The following is a 20331-nucleotide window of genomic DNA, read 5'->3' as shown; positions in this document are numbered from 1 at the left end:
CATATTTGAACTAAATCCGATCACTGTAACACTTTTTATAAAGCATTGAATAAAGAGCAAAAAAGCGGAAGGGAGATATTTGACAACCTGTTATTTCAATGATAAACATTTTTTTTCTGTTGTACTAAACCAGGGCTTTTCATAAAAAGGCGTTAATAAAAACTAATATAATGATATACTAATGTATACACTAAATAGGGGGGTTTTAAAACTTACAAAATACTGCGTAATTAGTGTTGGGCGTAGTAACTTGTTATAAAAATGACTTCATTTTAATTGTTGTTGTCATTCTTCTTGATAGATAACCATTTATTTAACACTATTACAACAATATACATTATTCCCAAAAAACAATGACAAACATAATTAAAAACAACACTAAGAAAATAAAAAAAACTTAAGTAGTGTGACCTGTGTCACATTCAGTACAGTACAGTACAGTACAGTATTCATTCAGTACAGTACAGTATTCATACGTGATGATGTATTTTTAAAGACTTAATAAGAAGTTGATATCAATATGATGTACAAATTCCAGTGAGACAAATCAATAGGGAAAAAATCAGAAGTAGAATTTATTAAAATAAAGTTGTGGTAGATCTGACGTATAATTTTATTTAAGAAAAAAATTTATGCATGCATGAAATGCATATAGTGGACTACTGCAATAGTTTATCATTTATTGAAATTCTAAAAATCGTTTGATTCCGTTAGTTAACCTTCATAAACTACAATTCGTTTTGAATAATGGACATGTTTTTTAAGTAACAAACAATTTCAGATGTTTGACAACATACGCGCTTTGGACTTGTACATTGACCACACCAACCGTCCGGTTGCAGCTAAAATGATATCCGCCGAGGGAGAGGTAATTTCAATCTGAAAAAAACCTTGTTTTCATTTCAACCGTACCATTCTTTGAGTTCCATTGTATTTTTAATTTTGATGAAAATACGTTCAGACTTCGGGTTATTATTTTGTCATTGAGGATATTAATAATTTCATGTACGAGGAGATACGAGCGCTAGGCATACTGACGTTTAGCTGACCCCATAGAAGCCGAAAGGTTCTTGACTCTGGCCTCCATGCACAGATATCGCTGGTTGCGGACAGCACAAGACGTATCATTATAGCGAACTTTGAAGGAAGTCTATTCTTTGCAGCAAGTGTCTATCGGCTGACATGAATAAATAAAGATAAATATGAAATAACTTTATTTATGATACGAACTTTAAACAGACCTCTAATTGATCAACTGATTTTCTATTTGTTTTTTTAATCTATTTTTTTTTTTGACTATTCTGATGAAGCATACTGGCATACTAGAACTATATAACCTTTAAGAAATATATAAGTAATTCGTATGTTTAAAGGAGTAAATATTTAAAAATATTTCTCGATTTTCCTTTATACTTTGTTAATTTTCATCTTCGTTTTATCTTTATTTTGTTTAATCTCCATCACCTTATAAAAAAAACTACAGTAAACGTGTATTTGCAATTTTTTTATTTTAGATCATGGACTTCAGATATGTGGTGTATACAGAAGGCAGAGTAGAGGACTGGATGAATCTGGTCCTTGCAGAGATGCGAAGTACTAACAAATTTATTACCAAAAAGGCTATATTCTATTACGGTAAAAACTGGAATGTCCCTAGGTTAGTATATCGCTATTTTGACAAACTGTTCTGTATTTCTGTTTCTTCACTCTTGTAGCTCTCACAAAAGCTGATGTCGTTCATATTAAAGAATTTAACAAAAAGCTCTGGTTTATTTTTCAACATTAAAATATAATTTTAATTCAATTTGTAATAACCTCATAATCCCAGTTGTTCCCCTAGTGTATTGTTTTACGAAAATAGGTTAATTTGTCCAAAAATTTATATTTATAAAACTCCCTTTTTTGGATTTCTATGCTAGATTGGTTTGTAACCGAACAAGTTAATTATTTCACTTTTTAATTATGTATCTATTAGGTTTGTAACATTAATATTTGTAGTTGTATTATATTATTCTTTAAACTTTAACCCAAAATTGTCATTGTTTTGATTATTTTGTATGCATTCATATTTGATGATATCTCAAAAAAATATTCTAATTTGAACTTAGAATTGCAATGGAACAACTGCATTTTCTGTTATAATATTTGTGTGTTAAAAATCAGGACAGATTGGATAATGGAGTATCAAGGAATGGTGTGCTTGGCGGCAAACGGCGTGTGGTGGACGGCGGAGACGGAAGAGACTTTCCTACGAATTCGCAAAGGCAATAAGCGCGCCATGAAGGAGCACCTGGCACAGCAGAACCAGCAGCTGGACGGGCTAGTCGTTAAAGTGAGGCTAGGTACGTTAATACTGCTAATGCTGTTGCATACCGCCCGTTTAGGTGACAAGGACTGGTACAAATAATATCCTTTGCTAAATGTGACGTCGCGTTGCTAATGCTTCCTCATTGCTACTTGTTCGTCGCTATGTAGCAGGTCCGCAGAAAGGCTTTTTCGCAATCATCAGTCTATGGAGGCCTTATCAGTTAAATTTCACGAAAAACGTTGTGGCTTGAAAGTGTAGCACGCCATACTTCTCGGACACTTTTGATTTATCTAACACTGTTTGCCCTCCTGGCCCGTTTTGCAAACGGTCTTAAATTGTTCACCCCTCTTTCTCTTGCGCATGTGATTCTATAAAATCCATTCTTAGCTGTCTTCTTTTCAACGAAAGAAATGAAGTCTCATACATGAATACAAGCCGTTTCTAGACCCTTCATAAAGAATTATGAAGAGTTGATCAATTAGAAAATTGATCAACTCTTTGCCACACCGCCTCTGCGTCTACGTTGCGTTAATGTTAAGTCACCAGTTCTTTTCCGCGATCTCACGTTTGCTGCCGAAAAATTGGCAGATGCGTTATGCATGGTTTTTAATATCTGAATTCTATGTAACACTTTATTGTTGTACGCAATTGTATGCATTAGTGAAAGTTTTGCTAATCGCACCACTTAGTAAACATAATACAAGTATTGTAATTCTTCCAGATCAAAATATTACATACAATACAGACTATTTCTTTCTTACAATTACCACTTAAGTACCAAACCTAGAAAATATGATGCGAAATTCCTACCAGATCTATCATCAAACGACCGATTGAAGTTCCGTACGATCACCACCATCGACGTGCATGCTCGGGACATCATCGAGGGGTTTGTCCGCGACAATGTCACCGAGGGCTCGGCCTTCCAGTGGGAGAGTCAACTGCGCTTCTATTGGCTGAAGCGAGACGACAATCTGTGGATACGGCAATGCACGGGTATGTAACTCATATTAAAGACGAATAACTTCTTAATACCGTTATAATAGTACCAAATCAGTAAAGTAATACATATTTAATGGTATGCCTAATTTGTACAAATAACAATACATATATATTAACAACCTCCAGAATTGAAAAAACGACACAAGATGAGATGTGTTTATTTTTATTTATATACAAACAATATACAGGTATTACAATGCTATCAAGTTTCATAAATCAGAGACTTCTTTTTAAAAAAGTTAAACAACAATTTAATTCTTATTCTATTGTTTGACTTATCTATGAGTCGATTTGGTGATTCTGTGAGTGAGCTGGTACTCTGATGAGCAGCGATTCCCCCGGAGCCTAACCCAGAACTGACGCCATGACCATCAGATGTCACTGACGTTGTTAAACTGTTAACAGCTTATTCGATACGCATTACGTTCATCTAATGTTATTATAATAAACTGTAATTGTAAAGATAAATAAAAAATGAGTTCACGACTAAAGTCGACGCCCAGCGGTGCGCGTCGACTAAAATCAACGCTTGGCTTTGTGTATAATTTTTTGGCCGACAAGCACTACCATATCGAAGTGGTTAAACCCACTAACGCTAAAAATGTCAGTAGAATTTCTAACGCACAACCCGACATTATTAATATACTACTGTATTATAGAATGACTTGTTATTAAAGGGCTGTTTGAATACGGATACGAGTACATGGGGTTGAACGGTCGACTCGTCATTACGCCCCTGACGGATCGCATCTACCTCACCATCACGCAGGCGCTAACCATGCAACTCGGAGGAGCTCCAGCAGGTGATTAATATAATAATACCTTTAAGATTAATAACGGCATATTTTAATATCACGTACTTATTTTATAAGCGCCTATCTAGATGGGTATTGCCATGTTCAACAGATTTGCACTTTGATAAAGTTAAAAGGACCCATAATAAGGTGTTTTTTACTAATAGCAACATGTTTTAGTTGGGAGACATCGAATTTATACAAATAAAAAATTGGTAAAATGATATACTATAGTTATGTGGAAAACTTTGCGTTTGTACTTACCACTATGAGAGTTCCTGTCTTATCCTTTCTGAACAAGAACATTATTCACACACTCAATTCTTTTCTCCAATAATGTTAAGCTTTTTTGGTTGAGACAGTAGAGCAATTGTCTTCGAGCTAGGAAATCTGTGAATAATGCCTATGTCATATTTTTTTCAATCATTGAAATAACAATGATAATGTTGCACATTGTAGTATCAAGTAACCTAATTATCATACATAAAAGCATTAAATCCCTCCATTATTATTCACGAAAAATCATCAGAAAAATCATATTCTTAAATAACATATAAGTACCTTTATTCTTTGTTTGCCTTTTGTTTATTGGACTATTAGTCAGAAATCAAGTGCATATGTAATTAAAATTAATGGTCGCTTATAATGGAAAGTATATTTGTACCGAAACGAACTCTAAATGCGAATAAGCAAGTCTAACGAATCACTAATGTATGCACTATTTAGTCTTGAGGTTTAAAAACAGTTATATATTTCAATTAATAATTGTAGTATGTAGTCTATAATTTTTTCTCAAAAAATAACTACTTGAAACTGCATTCGAATCTTGTGCAGGTCCTGCTGGTACGGGTAAAACGGAGACGACAAAAGACCTCGCAAAGGCGCTCGGATTGCTTTGTGTCGTAACCAACTGCGGAGAGGGTATGGACTTCAGGGCAGTGGGGCAGATCTTGGCCGGGCTGTGCCAGTGCGGCGCGTGGGGCTGCTTCGACGAGTTCAACAGAATCGACGTGTCCGTGCTGTCCGTGATATCAACGCAGTTGCAATGCATACGCAGTGCTCTGCTCATGAAGCTGAAGAGATTTACGGTCAGTATACTGTCACTGAAAGTAACGTGAATGTCACACTAAAACTTGTTACAAAAATATTCTTCATAATGAAATAAACCTATAGCTAAAAGTATGACACATAGGACTAAGAATTTACTTTTATTGTACTAAAATCGTGTATTTTGTTGTAGTTAAGGCGTAGTTTTTAAAAAAATTTGATGTATGTAATTCATTTGTACTAAAGTTTCGTTAAAAATATTAATAAATTATATTTTATTAATGATTACCTATTTAATGTTTTCACCGAGTTTGATATTTTAATATCGCATATTAATGAATATTTGTGTAGTTATTTAAAGAAATGTAGTAATATTTTTCAATTGTTATTTACGACTTACATGCTTATAAATGTGCGTACGGAAGACACTGGGGTCTAATCAATTCAATATGTCATAGCTTAACAAACGAGATATGTTATTTTCCAGTTCGAGGGGCAAGAGATAGCGATGGACAGTAAGGTCGGTATCTTCATCACCATGAATCCCGGATACGCCGGGCGCACCGAGCTGCCCGAGTCGGTGAAGGCCTTGTTCCGCCCCGTGGTCTGCATTCTGCCGGACCTTGAGATGATTTGCCAAATATCACTGTTCTCCGACGGCTTTTTAACAGCAAAAGTGAGTAATGAGGTGCTTTATGTGTTATATGTACCTAAGTTGTACGTCACCTTATCCCTACTAAAACCGATACTGTTTTTTTACTATGTTAATTAAATTAATTAGTCTCAATTCATACGTTTGATTTTCATTACAGCTATAGGCAATTAAAAATCTTTTCTGATAAAGATGCACCTTAATTTTTTTATCAAACGTACATTTATCGTTAGTTTATTTATGTATTATAGATTTTTATATCATGTTTTTTAATAATCTATATCATATTATTTTTATTTGACTTAAAGGCATGTAAAGGAAATGTGTATATATATATATATGTGTGTGTGTGTGTGTGTGTATATAAAATAAATAAAAGATTAAAAATATTCACAGGTGCTAGCGAAAAAGATGACCGTCCTGTACTATACTATATATATATATATATATATATACTATATATATATATATATATATATAAATATATATATATATGTGTGTGTGTGTGTGTGTATATAAAATAAATAAAAGATTAAAAATATTCACAGGTGCTAGCGAAAAAGATGACCGTCCTGTACAAAGTGGCTCGAGAACAGCTATCAAAGCAGTCCCACTATGACTGGGGCCTTCGCGCCTTGACCGCCGTGCTGCGCATGGCTGGGAAACTGCGGAGGGACTCGCCGGGCCTCAGCGAAATTATGGTGCTCATGAGGGCACTTAGGTATTACACAAACTATTATGATGAAGTGAATTTTGGAAGTAGAAATTTGTTAGTTACCACCACGCTTTCTGTTTCTCTGTTTCCGCCAGACATTTTTTATCGTGAATTAATGATTTTTACACTTTGGCATTTATGTCACCGTAAGTGACATGGCCTAATGCTGAAGGCTTGTTCTACATCTTTAGACTACAAAGCCGGCCTTTGCTGGTAGTGCTCAAATAGTGACAATGAAAGAAAGTGGAGGTTTTAATTAATGTCGGCGTTAATGGTACTAGGCTATGATTTAAACAATTATGGAGGTGCTCCAAATGGTCTTAACGTTTACGACCAAGATAACGTCATGTTCATCTCGTCTATAATAATTCATAAAAAAGTTCTTGATGTAATCTAAGTGATTGTTATTCATTTCTTCATGCGTTTAAAAATTTGAAAACCATGGTTGGACTTGAGAAAATAATTTACTAGTACAGTATTAATTTTCACTGACTGTCTTTACAGGGATATGAATCACCCGAAGTTCGTTTTCGAAGATGTGCCACTGTTCCTGGGTCTCATTAAAGATCTTTTCCCGGGTCTGGAGTGCCCTCGCGTCGGATATCCAGACTTCAACGCTGCTGTTGTAACGGTTTTAGAGAGAGGCGGCTACATCGTTATGCCTCACCAGGTTGAATACACACTTTATGTTTATCTCTTTATAATACAAATAAGGTCATTTATGGTAGTCACTTGTGTCACTTGTATACCAGAAGTCAAGAATAATCAATTTCATATAAACTATAAACTGGATTGAACTTCTCATAAAATTCTTTCAACTCAAAGCTATGAAGCTAGCATATACTTGATCTGAGAAAAGCCCACAATAAACTCGGATTTGCAATTGCAAACCTAATTGTTAGGTCAGACATCTAAAAACTGATGTAGCTCCATTCCTTCAACCTTTTTATATACATACGTTTCGTATTCTATCCAAAAATTAAAATACCTAAAATCCACATACTGTAATCACCACCATAGAGAAACCCATATTTCGGATATATTTTATGTGTATACAAAATATACTTAATCTATTAATAACATACACTACCACTGCAGTGATATCCATAAGGGTACAATATAAGTAAATATTTCCTTATGAGGGAGGCAGGATACCGCTACACTTTTGCACAATGTGCATAAATTATGATAAAGGAGGTAATAAAAATAAAGGTTGGGCAAAGAAATAAAATATACCTGTATAATAAGTAAGAATTAGAAATATATACAAACGGTTTTTAAAGAAATATCAATGTAAAGAAGTGTATAAAATAAAATTTATAAAAAATATAAAATTGTAAAATAAATGGCGGAAGTTGGAACGCGAAGCATATAAGGTATGTAAATTAAACCAAGAGGAATGATAGAAAATGTAAAAGAAAGGAGAAGATAGAATTCCAGATATTGCAATGGACAAAGAAAGAATAATAATAAATTAAACTATACTGATAAACTTAGTGAAACCGAGAGTTCAAAAAAATGATAGGTAAAGAGAGATTCTTAAAAAAAATATATATATAATGAGTAAATGACGGAACCGTCATGCGCATGCGTCTTTTATTGTATTTATATAGTTTGTAAATTAAATTTAAAAGAAAATTCGTACAAAAACATTAATTTATTCCCCTAATTAACGTAATTGCTAGATAAAAGTCAAACGTTGGGAATTAGTACTTTAAATTATTGAATACAGGTGGATAAAGTGGTGCAGCTATACGAAACAATGATGACCCGGCACTGCACAATGCTGGTGGGGCCCACAGGCGGCGGCAAGACTGTCATCTTGGACACCCTCGTCAAGGCACAAACCGATCTTGGCATGCCAACTAAACTCACCGTTGTTAACCCCAAGGTCAGTTTAATACTTACTAATATCTTAAACTATCGCGTACTTGTAATAGTATTTTCAATCCAATCCATATTGTCCATCCAAAACCAAATATCAAACCAAATCCATCCAAACCATATTGTTACATTTTAGTAAGGAAGATGATGTACATAGGTTATAAGCCCAGAGAAATGGTGGTGCCTACCAAAAAAATTCCTTTAAATTTTTCTTATTATTTTTCATTACTTTTTTTACTACAAAATTATTAAACTAAAGATACCTTCATCAGTATTTAATACATAAGAAATTAATATATAGATATTTAATTTGAAAAATAAAATAAATACGGCCGCGTTATTGAACTCATTGAAAACTGCCTCTTAAAATACATCAAATAAACGGAAAATTAATAAATAACACTTTTATGCCTATGTTGTCTATGCTCTTTACAGTCTGATAGAATTGCATAACATGGCGATTATCTTAAATTTAGACTTTCTAAATAGCGTCTCAAAGTCGCTCCGTAATAAAAGTAACCATCTTAATTTAAGGTATATAACTTGCTTTATATATTCTTTTTAGATTTGATGCCATGGCAGACTTAATGCCTTATATTTTCTACCAGCCAATCTAGATAGAATACCGACTAGAAACTAACTATGTTTTCAGCTTTTAACACCCAAGTGACGCCGAGATCCGGCTACAATATTAAAGTTACAGTTATAATTATTTAATAAAGTTCCATTTACACAATATCGTCATTAATTTTTAATTATGCATTTTCGTCTTTATTTTTAAAACTTACGTGATATCATAGAAATTAAACAGAAATTTATGGTGTAAATAGCTTTTAACTATTCACTTACATCCCAGGCTTGCTCGGTTATTGAACTATACGGCATCCTCGATCCAGTGACTCGGGACTGGACGGATGGTTTGTATTCGAAAATATTCCGTGAGATGAACAGGTAATTATTTTAATAAACATATTTTATTTTAATGTTCCTAGTTTAAACGTTACTATAATTAGGGTATGCATACATTAATGCAGAAACGGAACGATTAAATTGATGGATAAAGGTTGAAGTTGGTAAAGAACAGTTGTAAGAATGAATAATAATAATAATAATTGATATTAAATATTAAAACAGCAAAAATACTCTTCTTTGTTTTTTTTTTAAGTTTTTAAAAAATTTATAATTTTGGAGGCGCCGGGTATCGATCCCGGTACCTCTCGCATGCTAAGCGAGCGCTCTACCATCTGAGCTACGCCCCCTGATATAAGAGGTGGTAAAATTTGATTACACTCAATGAAAAGAATGAGTTAACTAGTTTTTAATACACTCAAATATATTTTCGCTACCATATATTTTTATCACATATACACATACTCATAATGAAGCTACAAACTAATGTAGTTGATTTTGATTTATTTTTTGAGGTAAAGGTCGTTTTCTAGCTTTAAGCGTCGGTTAATGTATATATTTATTCATACTTTTATATATGATGTGATTTCATAATCTGATCTTATGATAATACCATCTCATAATAATGCATTCATTCATATGTACACTCACAAGCATTCATTTTATAATTATTCATGATACTTAATAGTGATTTTTGTAGTTAATGCTAGTATCTGACTGATGTACGTGACCAGAGAGAGATGGGAAGGCTTTTATTAAAATCTTTCACAAAGTATTTCAGAACACTATTTCTTCATATTTGTCTACATAGAGCCTGTAGATGGGGTACATACATATTTCAATCAAAAAAACTTATGTTTTTCGCTAAATACGTCCTTCTATTTATTCCGATACCTTTCCTATCCACCTGTCAATCTACCTGCTAGCCATATAAATGTCCTATACCAATCTTTACCTCTATTAAAGCGTTTATAAAAGTTAATGTAATAATTTTAGTCGCAAAGTTATAACAACCGATTTCAAAATGTTGCAACTTCAGAACCACACAAAGACTTCATTTTTACTTAGTTATAAAAAGTAGCAGCATATTTTAAACATAATATAAAGTGAACAAATTATGAATTTGCTCATTGTGTACAACAGGGAGCGTAGCTCAGATGGTAGAGCGCTCGCTTAGCATGCGAGAGGTACCGGGATCGATACCCGGCGCCTCCAATAAATCTTTTTTTTTAATATACCTAACAAACAATTCCTAATAATTTTTGATAAAAGATAACAAAGCTATAAAACTGCACTGTCTATACTGGCGAGTTGTTTTTGTATAATACAATTTTCTTCTTAAATTTATATCATAATAATTAGAAATTAATTTGTATCATAATAATTAGAAAAAATATTATTTATTACAAGCTTTAATCTTACGCACAACGCTCATCAATTGTTAAAATGAATAGAAAGAACACACTTTTAAATAATCGATACCGAAAAAATCTTAGAATACCTGAAAACTTTAATAACGCTACAACTTATTACTGATGCTCAAATTAAAAGAGCACATAGAATTATATTTCTTTCTCTTTCAGATCATATAAAGTTTTATAAACCCTTCACCCCTATCAATAAATTAATCAATTTAGTAAAAAAAATTATAATTGAAGGCTTATATCTAAGCTTCGGTGATCAATTTAAGGCCCGGGGAAAATAAGGACGAGCGCCGGTATTCTCTGTTCGACGGCGACGTCGATGCGCTGTGGATAGAGAACATGAACTCTGTCATGGATGACAATAAGCTGCTGACCCTCGCCAACGGCGAGAGAATTCGTCTGGCACCGTTCTGCTCGCTACTGTTCGAAGTTGGTGACCTGAACTATGCGTCCCCAGCCACCGTATCCAGAGCTGGCATGGTGTTCGTAGATCCGAAGAATTTGGGCTACCAACCATATTGGGACAGGTAAACTTTAATTTTAATGGAGCTAGTCTGATCATTGTGTCGAGTCGCTGGATACAGTAAGCGCAAGATCGATCATTGTGGCTGATCATCTTCGGGAGAGGCTTTTTACCTTGCTGTGGGCGGATATCGGCTGACGTTATTTAATGTATGAATAATTTCGATCAATAACTTGTTAGCCGTAGCACTTCCACTACTGGACATAGGCTTCACTCATAGATTTCTAACTAGATAATGGCGTCAAATGATGTCGAAATATTATAGATACAACTGTACATGACTTTGTGTTAATCTTTTTTGAACTGTCGTGTTTTTGTAATATTGTGTTCGTTAATATAACCGTTCGACTGCCAAGCAATTCTTGTAAGAACTCACGAAAACTGTGGGACGTATTTTGACTTCATGTTCTCATATAAAACATTATTTTCACATTTTTTTTGTCTTATTTTTTCTTACATTATTTTCAAGCAGTGATGTGTAAAATATAAATTAAAATGTGTTATGGGTGTGGCATCGAGGGGAAGCGCACATTTAATCCAACAAAGACACACTGAATCTCGCAGACAAAAAGCGCTGCGTTGCGGTTTTAGAAACAAAATAACAGTTGAATAACAATTACTTTACTTACAACAGATATCAAACTATGCCAATCGTTCTAATGCTTCTCTATGTAAATATTTATATTTATTATCGTAAAACTTTAAACTATCGACACCGGGTATTTTTTAAGTAATTCAAAAGGAGAAAAAGTCCGTCCTTAATTAATTTAAGAATGGATTGTAATCAGCTTTAATATTATAATGACTACTACCAAGGCTCCTGTACCGCGAGTTAGAAAAGTGCGGCATAGTAAGACGAGCGTAAACAGAGTGAGCGACATCAGATTTAATGAATTGATATCCCACAGTCGCACTGCACTCTCCTTAGGCGCGTCACAGCAATTTTGAAGTGAATCATAGTGGTCAGATCGCAGTAGTTGATCATTTTTGTAAGAACATGTACCTAACACCAGGTGGCTGCGCGGGCGTACCAACGAAGAGGAACGAGAGCAACTCGATGGGCTGTTCGACCACTACGTGCCGGGTGCGATCAATTACATTGTCTACGGGATGTTCGGCTTGCAGCAGCAAACACCGCTCTCTACTATTGTACCCCAGACTCCACTTAACTTGGTAGGTTTTCATTACATGAAAACAATTAAGTAATGTCTGCCTATACAGAGTGATTTGAGATATGTGTAAAAATCAATGGTTTCATAATTTATAACGTCATCATTATATAATGATAATAAACAACGTGTTTTCCAAATTCGGAACACTACATATCAAAATTAATTTTTGTTAACTATCTATCCCAGCAAAATTTATGTTGTTGTATTTATTGGCTTGTCACATTCAAGTAGAACAAATATGTACACATAATGATTGGAAATAGGTGTATAAGCCTTAAAGATTTTTGCTAACTAAATAATTTGGTTTGCTAACTATTTAAAGACATTACACCTAAAACAATTACCCTGTATAAGTATTGTATACTACCTATTGATTTTTGTTTAACAATATTAGCAAGGAATCTCATATGATGTTGCCTAGTCTATATCTAAAATACTATTCGTGACGATCAGATAAATGAAGTATCGTTCAATAATTTGCAATGACCTTCTAAGGCAATGAAGACATTTTTGATTAGCAAGTCTTTATGACAATATTTCCAATTACAACTAATCTCTTATTGCACGTAGCTTGATTACCGACAGTGTGGACTTTATACTTTCTTAAATATGTTAAAAGCAACATGAAGATAAAAATGCGAAGGGACAGAGAGGACACTAGATAAAATAAAATTATCCTTTTAGCAAGGGCACAAATTGCAAAATGCAGTATTTTGGTAACGTAATATAAGGATTAAAATATCCTTATATAAAAAATCAAGATACATTTATCAATAATGTTTACAATTTAAAAATTGAAATGTTTATGTCATAAAGTCAACTATTTTCATTTTCTCGAGTGTGTCGTTTTTAAATAAGACTACAAAACGTAACAAATTCGTATCTGAATTTCACCAATTTATGTTGCCAGGTAGAAAATTCCATTTTCAAATAGCAGTAAAAAGAGAATCCAAATTACCTTTTTGAAAATCTTCCAGATACAAACAACATATTCGATAGTACCGACTTTACTCAGTCCTCCTTCGTAATACAATCTATTCTTCTCTGGACCGCGCTCCCCCTCGATAGCTCGAAGCTCGTTCGAAAGCTGTTGCTTGATAAGCTGACGTAATCAATACTATAATTGATTTTTATTATTAATTATATTTGTAAATAGTATTTATAGATAATTAAATAAATATTATGGTATATTTATGTATAATTATATTAAGTAGACATTAGTAAGACATTAGTAATATATAAGGTGTTTTTATGTGATTATTTTCCTTCTCAAATTGATTTTACTTTTTTTTTTCGGCGTTTACTATATTAACTTGTTACAACTACCTTTATTAATGTATCTCTGCACCGCCTAACAGCTAACTGACTGAGAATGCCTTCGTTATTAAGTTCGTCGTTATATTTATAAAGAACCTATAAAAAGTCTTTAAATAAAATAAATATGTGATTATCGATGAAATAGAATAACTTTTTCCCGAACTAACAATTATTATACAATAGATATTTCATAGGTCGTGCAATTATGCTACATGATCAGTGGACTTCTATCAAACAAGGCGGAAGATGAAGAGATTGACCGGACTGTCGTTGAGTGCGTCTTCATGGTGGTACGTACTGACTATATTTATTGTACCGTTTACATTTGTCGATTTAATTCAAAAGTTAAATAAATAAAAATGTATTTAACTCTTTCTTTTTAGTTTCGCAATATAAGATGTGGATATTATTGGTTAACAAGTTGCTAAAACAAATAATAAATAAATAAATTAGCACCAAATTATGTATTCTATTAACTAAATAAAGTCATTAATATCAGCAGCCTTTAGTGTTCAACTATTTTATAGCAATATTAGTTTTACTTTATCTATATTTAATTGTTTATTATATTGGCAGTGACGACGAAAATATTCCCTTTATTTTTACGAGAATTCCCGTAGCTATATAAAGCAACTATATCACTTAAATCATAGAATGAATGTGCGTTTGTATGTGTGCATATGTTCATGCTGTTTGTGCGCTTGCGTGAGAATGCGAATGAGCGTGTGTATTTTCCAAAACTATGCTGGGAGGTAAAATAAAATAAAAAATCCTACTTGGAGGCGCCGGGTATCGATCCCGGTACCTCTCGCATGCTAAGCGAGCGCTCTACCATCTGAGCTACGCCCCCCTTTTTGTATAGTCCTTTATTCCTTTACAGTTTCTAAATAGAATTTTACCCACTAATTGTATAATAATTACAATCTTTTTTTTTAATAAAATGGCGTTTAGGTTTAGAAATAGGTATTCAAACTAAAACAAAATTTGCTTTTGCTGTCCAAAAACTAAAATTATAAAACAATTTTGAATTTTTTCACCGAGGCAGTTTTTTTGTCGGAACCCTAACCTACATATCTTGTGGGTGGTCTTGTCACTTCGAATTCATAAATAAAAATCAAAATTGATCTTCTTGGAGGCGCCGGGTATCGATCCCGGTACCTCTCGCATGCTAAGCGAGCGCTCTACCATCTGAGCTACGCCCCCTATATTTGAAAAAACAAATTCTTAATATACATGTAACAATTAAGGAGACTTAACAATGAAAGGTTCTAGTTATTTTATTTGAGAATTGTTGGTAATTCCAATGTATACGTTGATACGATTAAAAAGGTTTAACGACATTGAAAACAAACTATCAACTTTTTTTTAGCGTAAATATAATCTGTTAATATTTAGACAAATTCTCGTCTGTCGAAAATTTTTGCATCGATGTTATTAATTCAAGAGAGGCATGTTAACTGATTATTACAAAGCAAGACTAAAAACGAATATTTATTATCAGTTGAAAGTCACAAAAAAATTTCAATTCTAGCAGATTCGGTGTATTTATATTTTCAAGCTCTTTAGTTTTGTTTTAGGGAATAAAGGAAAAGTTGAAAGTTATTTCAGTTACTTAATGACAAATTTTTATTATAATTTTCTAATAGATTCAGGCGTTACCTTACGGAAGTCCATCATAAGTAAGAAAGGAATTAATATCTAACGCATTTAACAGCGGGCTGGCGGGCGGTGTACTTCCTTTCACGACTACTGCTGCATAGCAGAAGTAGTTATGTATTATTCCCTTTCTTAGTTATTATAATTTTGTAAACGAATTTAAAATTTTGAAGTTTGTGACCAGACGAACACTGATGATTTTTAAATTCAGGTATTATTTTTCAGCTCATTCTTACTTATTATTTTATGTACCAATGAATCGTTTCTCGAAAAACTTATCTCTCTGCTCTAAAAACAGAACCACGAGTCGCTATACTTTAGTCGTTATCTATGCACTACTCAATAATAAAATAACAAATCGATTTCACTTGATAAAAAATTTTCTATGCAAGGATCACCTTGAACCTCGTCAATACAACATTACGCACATTGCAGTTAAAAACAACGTGCAGCAGTTACGAAAGCACTCGAAGTGTAATAAACTGGTTCTGAATAATTATTATAATAAGAAATTTATGTATTTATAACAACAGGGGGCGTAGCTCAGATGGTAGAGCGCTCGCTTAGCATGCGAGAGGTACCGGGATCGATACCCGGCGCCTCCAAGAAGATCAATTTTGATTTTTTTTTATGAATTCCATGTGGCAAGACTACCCACAAGATATGTTAGTCAGGGTTCCGACACTAAAACTGCCTTGGTGGAAGAATTAAAAATTGTTGATGAACAATTTAAATCAATTCTATATAGGTTTGTATAATTTTAGTTTTTGGACATCAAAAGCAAATTGGTTTTAGTTTGAATACTTATTTCTAAACGCTATACTATTTTTAAAAAGATTGTTAGATTATAAAAATAATTGATAGCAATAGTATGTAAAATCTTATTTTGAAAACTTAAAGTAATAATAATCTATTTGAACGTTTACAAGGGGGGCGTAGCTCAGATGGTAGAGCGCTCGCTTAGCATGCGAGAGGTACCGGGATCGATACCCGGCGCCTCCAGTGTTTTTATAATAAAACGTTAGGAATTCCGAGCTGAATTGCATACTCCTCATAAATAGTTTAGGAAAGGGTAGACAAAGAAATTCTTATTACCCTTGTGACTATCTTTTCGCTTAGGGTTAACCTCAGGCTAGAATTGTCAATGGGAACCTCCATAAGAACATAAAAATGCACGCGACAACTGTACGTGTGTTTAGACATATCGTAAATATTCAATGGTTAATTCTTTATGGTATACTGCATGCACATTTCACAATGCACATGTTAGTTCTTCACTATTTTTAACTTTAAGAAAGGCAAATCCTTGCAAATTTAAATGTTCACTACTTTAGCACTGTATTGAAATAAAAATTCTGTAATGTTCTTAGTACTACGGCTTAACAGTCAAAAAAATTATCCAGCTACAGTATAATACTTTATTGTTTAGCAGCAGAAAGAGATGGTGATCTCATTCTACGCGAAACCAATCTAATAGGTGTCTTTCACCACCACAAGTAAATGGATATCTAAACAATAACAAGTTTAAAAGTGATGTCACGAAATTGACAGAGTTTTCTATAGAAGTCAAATGTGAAGTGTAATTAGCATGTATTATTCAAAAATTGTATAATGAATCTTGTTTACGCAAAGAAACCTGCGTGACCGAACTGGGGCAGTGCTGCGTTAACATTCACCGAACAACGGCGGCGCATGTAATCTGCACGGGCTCGACCGCTTTCCGACGCGGGCGTAACTGGTTTCTCGAGCAAATTCCTTGGGCTTACTTTCTATGAAACATTTGCAATGACATTGTCGTAAAAGTAATTGTTCCTCCAGTATAGCAGACCAATTAATTTTGAAATATTTTATAAAAATATACACAGTTTATATCCATGTTCTGTAACTTAATGAATGACGTAAAATTGGAGGTTTTATATAGGGATTATTTGGCCATACGTATAGATATATACTTGATGAATAGAGATGTTTAGAATTGCATTGAATTTGTTATTATTTTTCTGATTTATTTTACGATTATTTACGTTCTAATCATACTTGATTTAACAACTGTAACTCTTGAACGTAGATTGCAGTTTGGTAATTTAGTTAAGTTTGCAAATCAGGTTCCATCCCCGTCAGCGTTTATACTATGTGTGAATTCTCAACTAACTGCCTAACCCATAAATTGCCTACTATTAAAATTAACACCCTCTATACTTACACTAATAATTGTTGGATTACGGCCAAGAGGATGTATTAATCTCATAAGAGTGCGATTTATCATGGAAACTAATGATTGTTGTTGAGATGTGATAAAAAATATTAAACGTGAGAAAACGTTTTTTTCTGCACCACATATCATCATCAGCCGCAAGGAAAACATGTGACGCCGAACATCATCATCATCATAATCATTATATAGACCGATAAACATGACATCCACTGCAAAGCATAGGCTTCTCCAAAGATCGCCACGATGACCGATCTTGCGCTGCCCGCGTCAAGCGACTTGTCCGCGACTTTAACTGTATGGTCGATTCAACTAGTGGACACTGTACATAACCGGCGGAAATTATGCCTCTAGCTTGATTTTTCTTTTCAAATACCTTCAATCAGATCGATTAATTTCTTTATTAATGTGCACAAACTACTTTTTACTAAGTATTCGTACTTGCTTCTTAAATAGGTTTAAACCTTCTCAACGACTTAATGTTGTAATAATAATCTTTAACTCTCTGTATCTGTCTAGATTGTGGTATCAATATAAAAAATTAAAAGATTTAAGTATGGGGGGCGTAGCTCAGATGGTAGAGCGCTCGCTTAGCATGCGAGAGGTACCGGGATCGATACCCGGCGCCTCCAAAATATATTTTTATGTAAATAGTGAATGAGTATGGATTTGAATTAAAAAAAATACAAAATCTTCTTACTTTTCATTACAGTTTATGTCCGAATCACAGGATTGTTTAATCTAATTTTATTGTGTATTTTGCAGTCGATGTACAACAGCTTAGGTGCATCCATAGTGGACGAAGGTCGGTTCGATTTCGATGGTTACGTTAAAAAAGCTTGTCCAATGATGTTAGTCGAAGACAACCCGGAGAAGAAGGCTACTACAAGTAAGTGATTAATATCAATATATAAGAAATTATAACAATTTATAAATTTTAAACTTATTATTAATAGATGTAATTAAACTTTTAAATACGGTTAACATGACACATATAAGTAGGTTTCTGATTATTTACATAAAATTCAAAAGAGAAACTAATAATATGAGTGGCATTTTCAGAAGATATATAAATAACATTGTTTACGTTACCAGTGGCATAACTATCTCGTTTTTTTATATATTTAAAACTTTGTCTTTTTATATTTATATTCGAAGTTTGTCGAAAATAATAAATATAAATTGTTTTACTAGAACACTTTCCCATGGCTTTCCCATCCCTGTACGATTACTGCTTGGAGCTAACGACAAAAACGTGGGAGGCGTGGGAGTGGCTCGTGCCCGAGTACATCCACGACCGGGAGATGAACTTCCCCTCTATACTAGTCCCAACGGTGGACACGCTACGTCTAACCTGGCTCATCAAGATCATGGAAAGCGTAAGTAACACTTGTTCATATTGAATATATATTCTCTGAAATATGGGTATCGATTGTTTTAAACAGATATGCTTTAAATAGTGCATCACAACATAACATCTGGTTAATGCAATAAAACATCATCAGCCTATTGTGATTAATATTTTTATATGGTATCGTTACGTTTGCCATATGATTTTTTTAAATGAGAACAAGTTATCTTCGCCACTGCCATCTATGTACTTATCCTATTCTCTTCATTTCAAAGAGATGTACTAGGGAAAAGTTTAGGAGCCCTGGCGCCGAGGAACTCAATGGGGGTGTCCCAACCGAGGAGCTGAGTGGCCCGCGCAACAACAACTCCACTTTAGTTATCGCAAAGATGTTTAGACTTAGTTACTTCAGCGCCGACTCTTTATAGCGCAAATGTCAAGGTGCTTAGAGTTCCTCGTTGTCACGTTTGTTAAGACTTCATAAAATTTATAACTGATTTGCGGGTAACTGTGTACGGTATTACAATACTCTTTTCTGTCAAGTTAATTAAACAAGAACTTGTAAAAAATCACATTACACTGTAAATGATTTTTAGTAATAATAAAATTTGGAAAGGAATTGCTTGTGTTTAGGATACCATCAAAATGATCAAAAGAAAGACGTCCGAGTATGTTGTGGGCACTTCTCACATAAAGGCGCGTTTGGGACCCTTGCTGTAGATTTATGTTAAAGTATTATTGATCCCTTATAAGGAGCTCAATCTGATTCTAGTTTCAATCGAATTGGAGCTAGCATTCTTCTCATGAAGTACAAGAATGGTCATTGTAAATAATACCATGTGAACAATAATATAAATAATTGAATTCTAAAGTAATTTTCTCAGGTGGAACGGCCCGTTCTATTAGTAGGCGAAACAGGCACGTCTAAAACCGCCATTATCAGCAACTATCTACGCGGACTGCCGGCTGATAAATACGTGAGTGCATTGTGTTATTCATAAAACATGCCAGATATGCAAAACTTTACTGTGTCCTCAAAATCGTTTATTTTCGGATTTTATACATTTTTTAAAGTTAATTATGTGTAAACCTGTCCATACAGAGCAGTGGTAGTCCAGCGGTAAAGAATGAGACTTGAGATCTTAGTTCGCCGTTTCGAATCCCGGAATACAATCTTATATCATTCTCACTTTGTGCATTAATTGTATAGGACTGCTACTGCTCACAAACAAGCTTCCAGAAAATGGGCAGTGTGCTCTGCGTATCTTAATACCACCCTGCGATCGCCAACCCGCTTGCCTAACGCCGCGATTATGTTATATTCCCCCATAGATATCTTTGGGGGAAGGTAATTAATTGCAGTGA

General features: G+C 33.8%; 1 protein-coding gene and 7 non-coding genes across 8 annotated transcripts in view; 5 read left to right on the top strand and 3 right to left on the bottom strand.

Moving 5' to 3' along the window:
* Dhc98D (Dynein heavy chain at 89D) overlaps positions 1–20331 on the top strand; it is a 91912-nt gene that overhangs the window by 35600 nt on the left and 35981 nt on the right. Inside the window, 17 exon segments of the mRNA XM_068764507.1 lie at positions 782–868; positions 1515–1657; positions 2164–2342; positions 3122–3304; positions 3988–4113; positions 4939–5192; positions 5639–5827; positions 6352–6524; positions 7023–7188; positions 8251–8409; positions 9259–9353; positions 11002–11262; positions 12272–12431; positions 13942–14037; positions 18381–18504; positions 18810–18994; positions 19851–19943. Coding sequence (XP_068620608.1) covers positions 782–868; positions 1515–1657; positions 2164–2342; positions 3122–3304; positions 3988–4113; positions 4939–5192; positions 5639–5827; positions 6352–6524; positions 7023–7188; positions 8251–8409; positions 9259–9353; positions 11002–11262; positions 12272–12431; positions 13942–14037; positions 18381–18504; positions 18810–18994; positions 19851–19943 — 2673 coding nt within the window.
* Positions 9589–9661, bottom strand: TRNAA-AGC (transfer RNA alanine (anticodon AGC)). Its single transcript has one exon. It is a non-coding gene; the product is annotated as a tRNA-Ala (tRNA).
* Positions 10454–10526, top strand: TRNAA-AGC (transfer RNA alanine (anticodon AGC)). Its single transcript has one exon. It is a non-coding gene; the product is annotated as a tRNA-Ala (tRNA).
* On the bottom strand, positions 14525–14597 carry TRNAA-AGC (transfer RNA alanine (anticodon AGC)). The gene has a single exon. It is a non-coding gene; the product is annotated as a tRNA-Ala (tRNA).
* Positions 14878–14950, bottom strand: TRNAA-AGC (transfer RNA alanine (anticodon AGC)). Its single transcript has one exon. It is a non-coding gene; the product is annotated as a tRNA-Ala (tRNA).
* On the top strand, positions 15936–16008 carry TRNAA-AGC (transfer RNA alanine (anticodon AGC)). The gene has a single exon. It is a non-coding gene; the product is annotated as a tRNA-Ala (tRNA).
* TRNAA-AGC (transfer RNA alanine (anticodon AGC)) lies at positions 16333–16405 on the top strand. Its single transcript has one exon. It is a non-coding gene; the product is annotated as a tRNA-Ala (tRNA).
* TRNAA-AGC (transfer RNA alanine (anticodon AGC)) lies at positions 18175–18247 on the top strand. The gene has a single exon. It is a non-coding gene; the product is annotated as a tRNA-Ala (tRNA).

The sequence above is a fragment of the Battus philenor genome, unplaced genomic scaffold, assembly GCF_028537555.1.
Source record: "Battus philenor isolate CCGP_79_NKW_IND1 unplaced genomic scaffold, ilBatPhil1.0.hap1 SCAF_19, whole genome shotgun sequence".
Lineage (NCBI taxonomy): Eukaryota > Metazoa > Arthropoda > Insecta > Lepidoptera > Papilionidae > Battus > Battus philenor.
The sequence above is the reverse complement of the archived record's forward strand: the minus strand, read 5'-3'. Positions and strand labels throughout refer to the sequence as shown.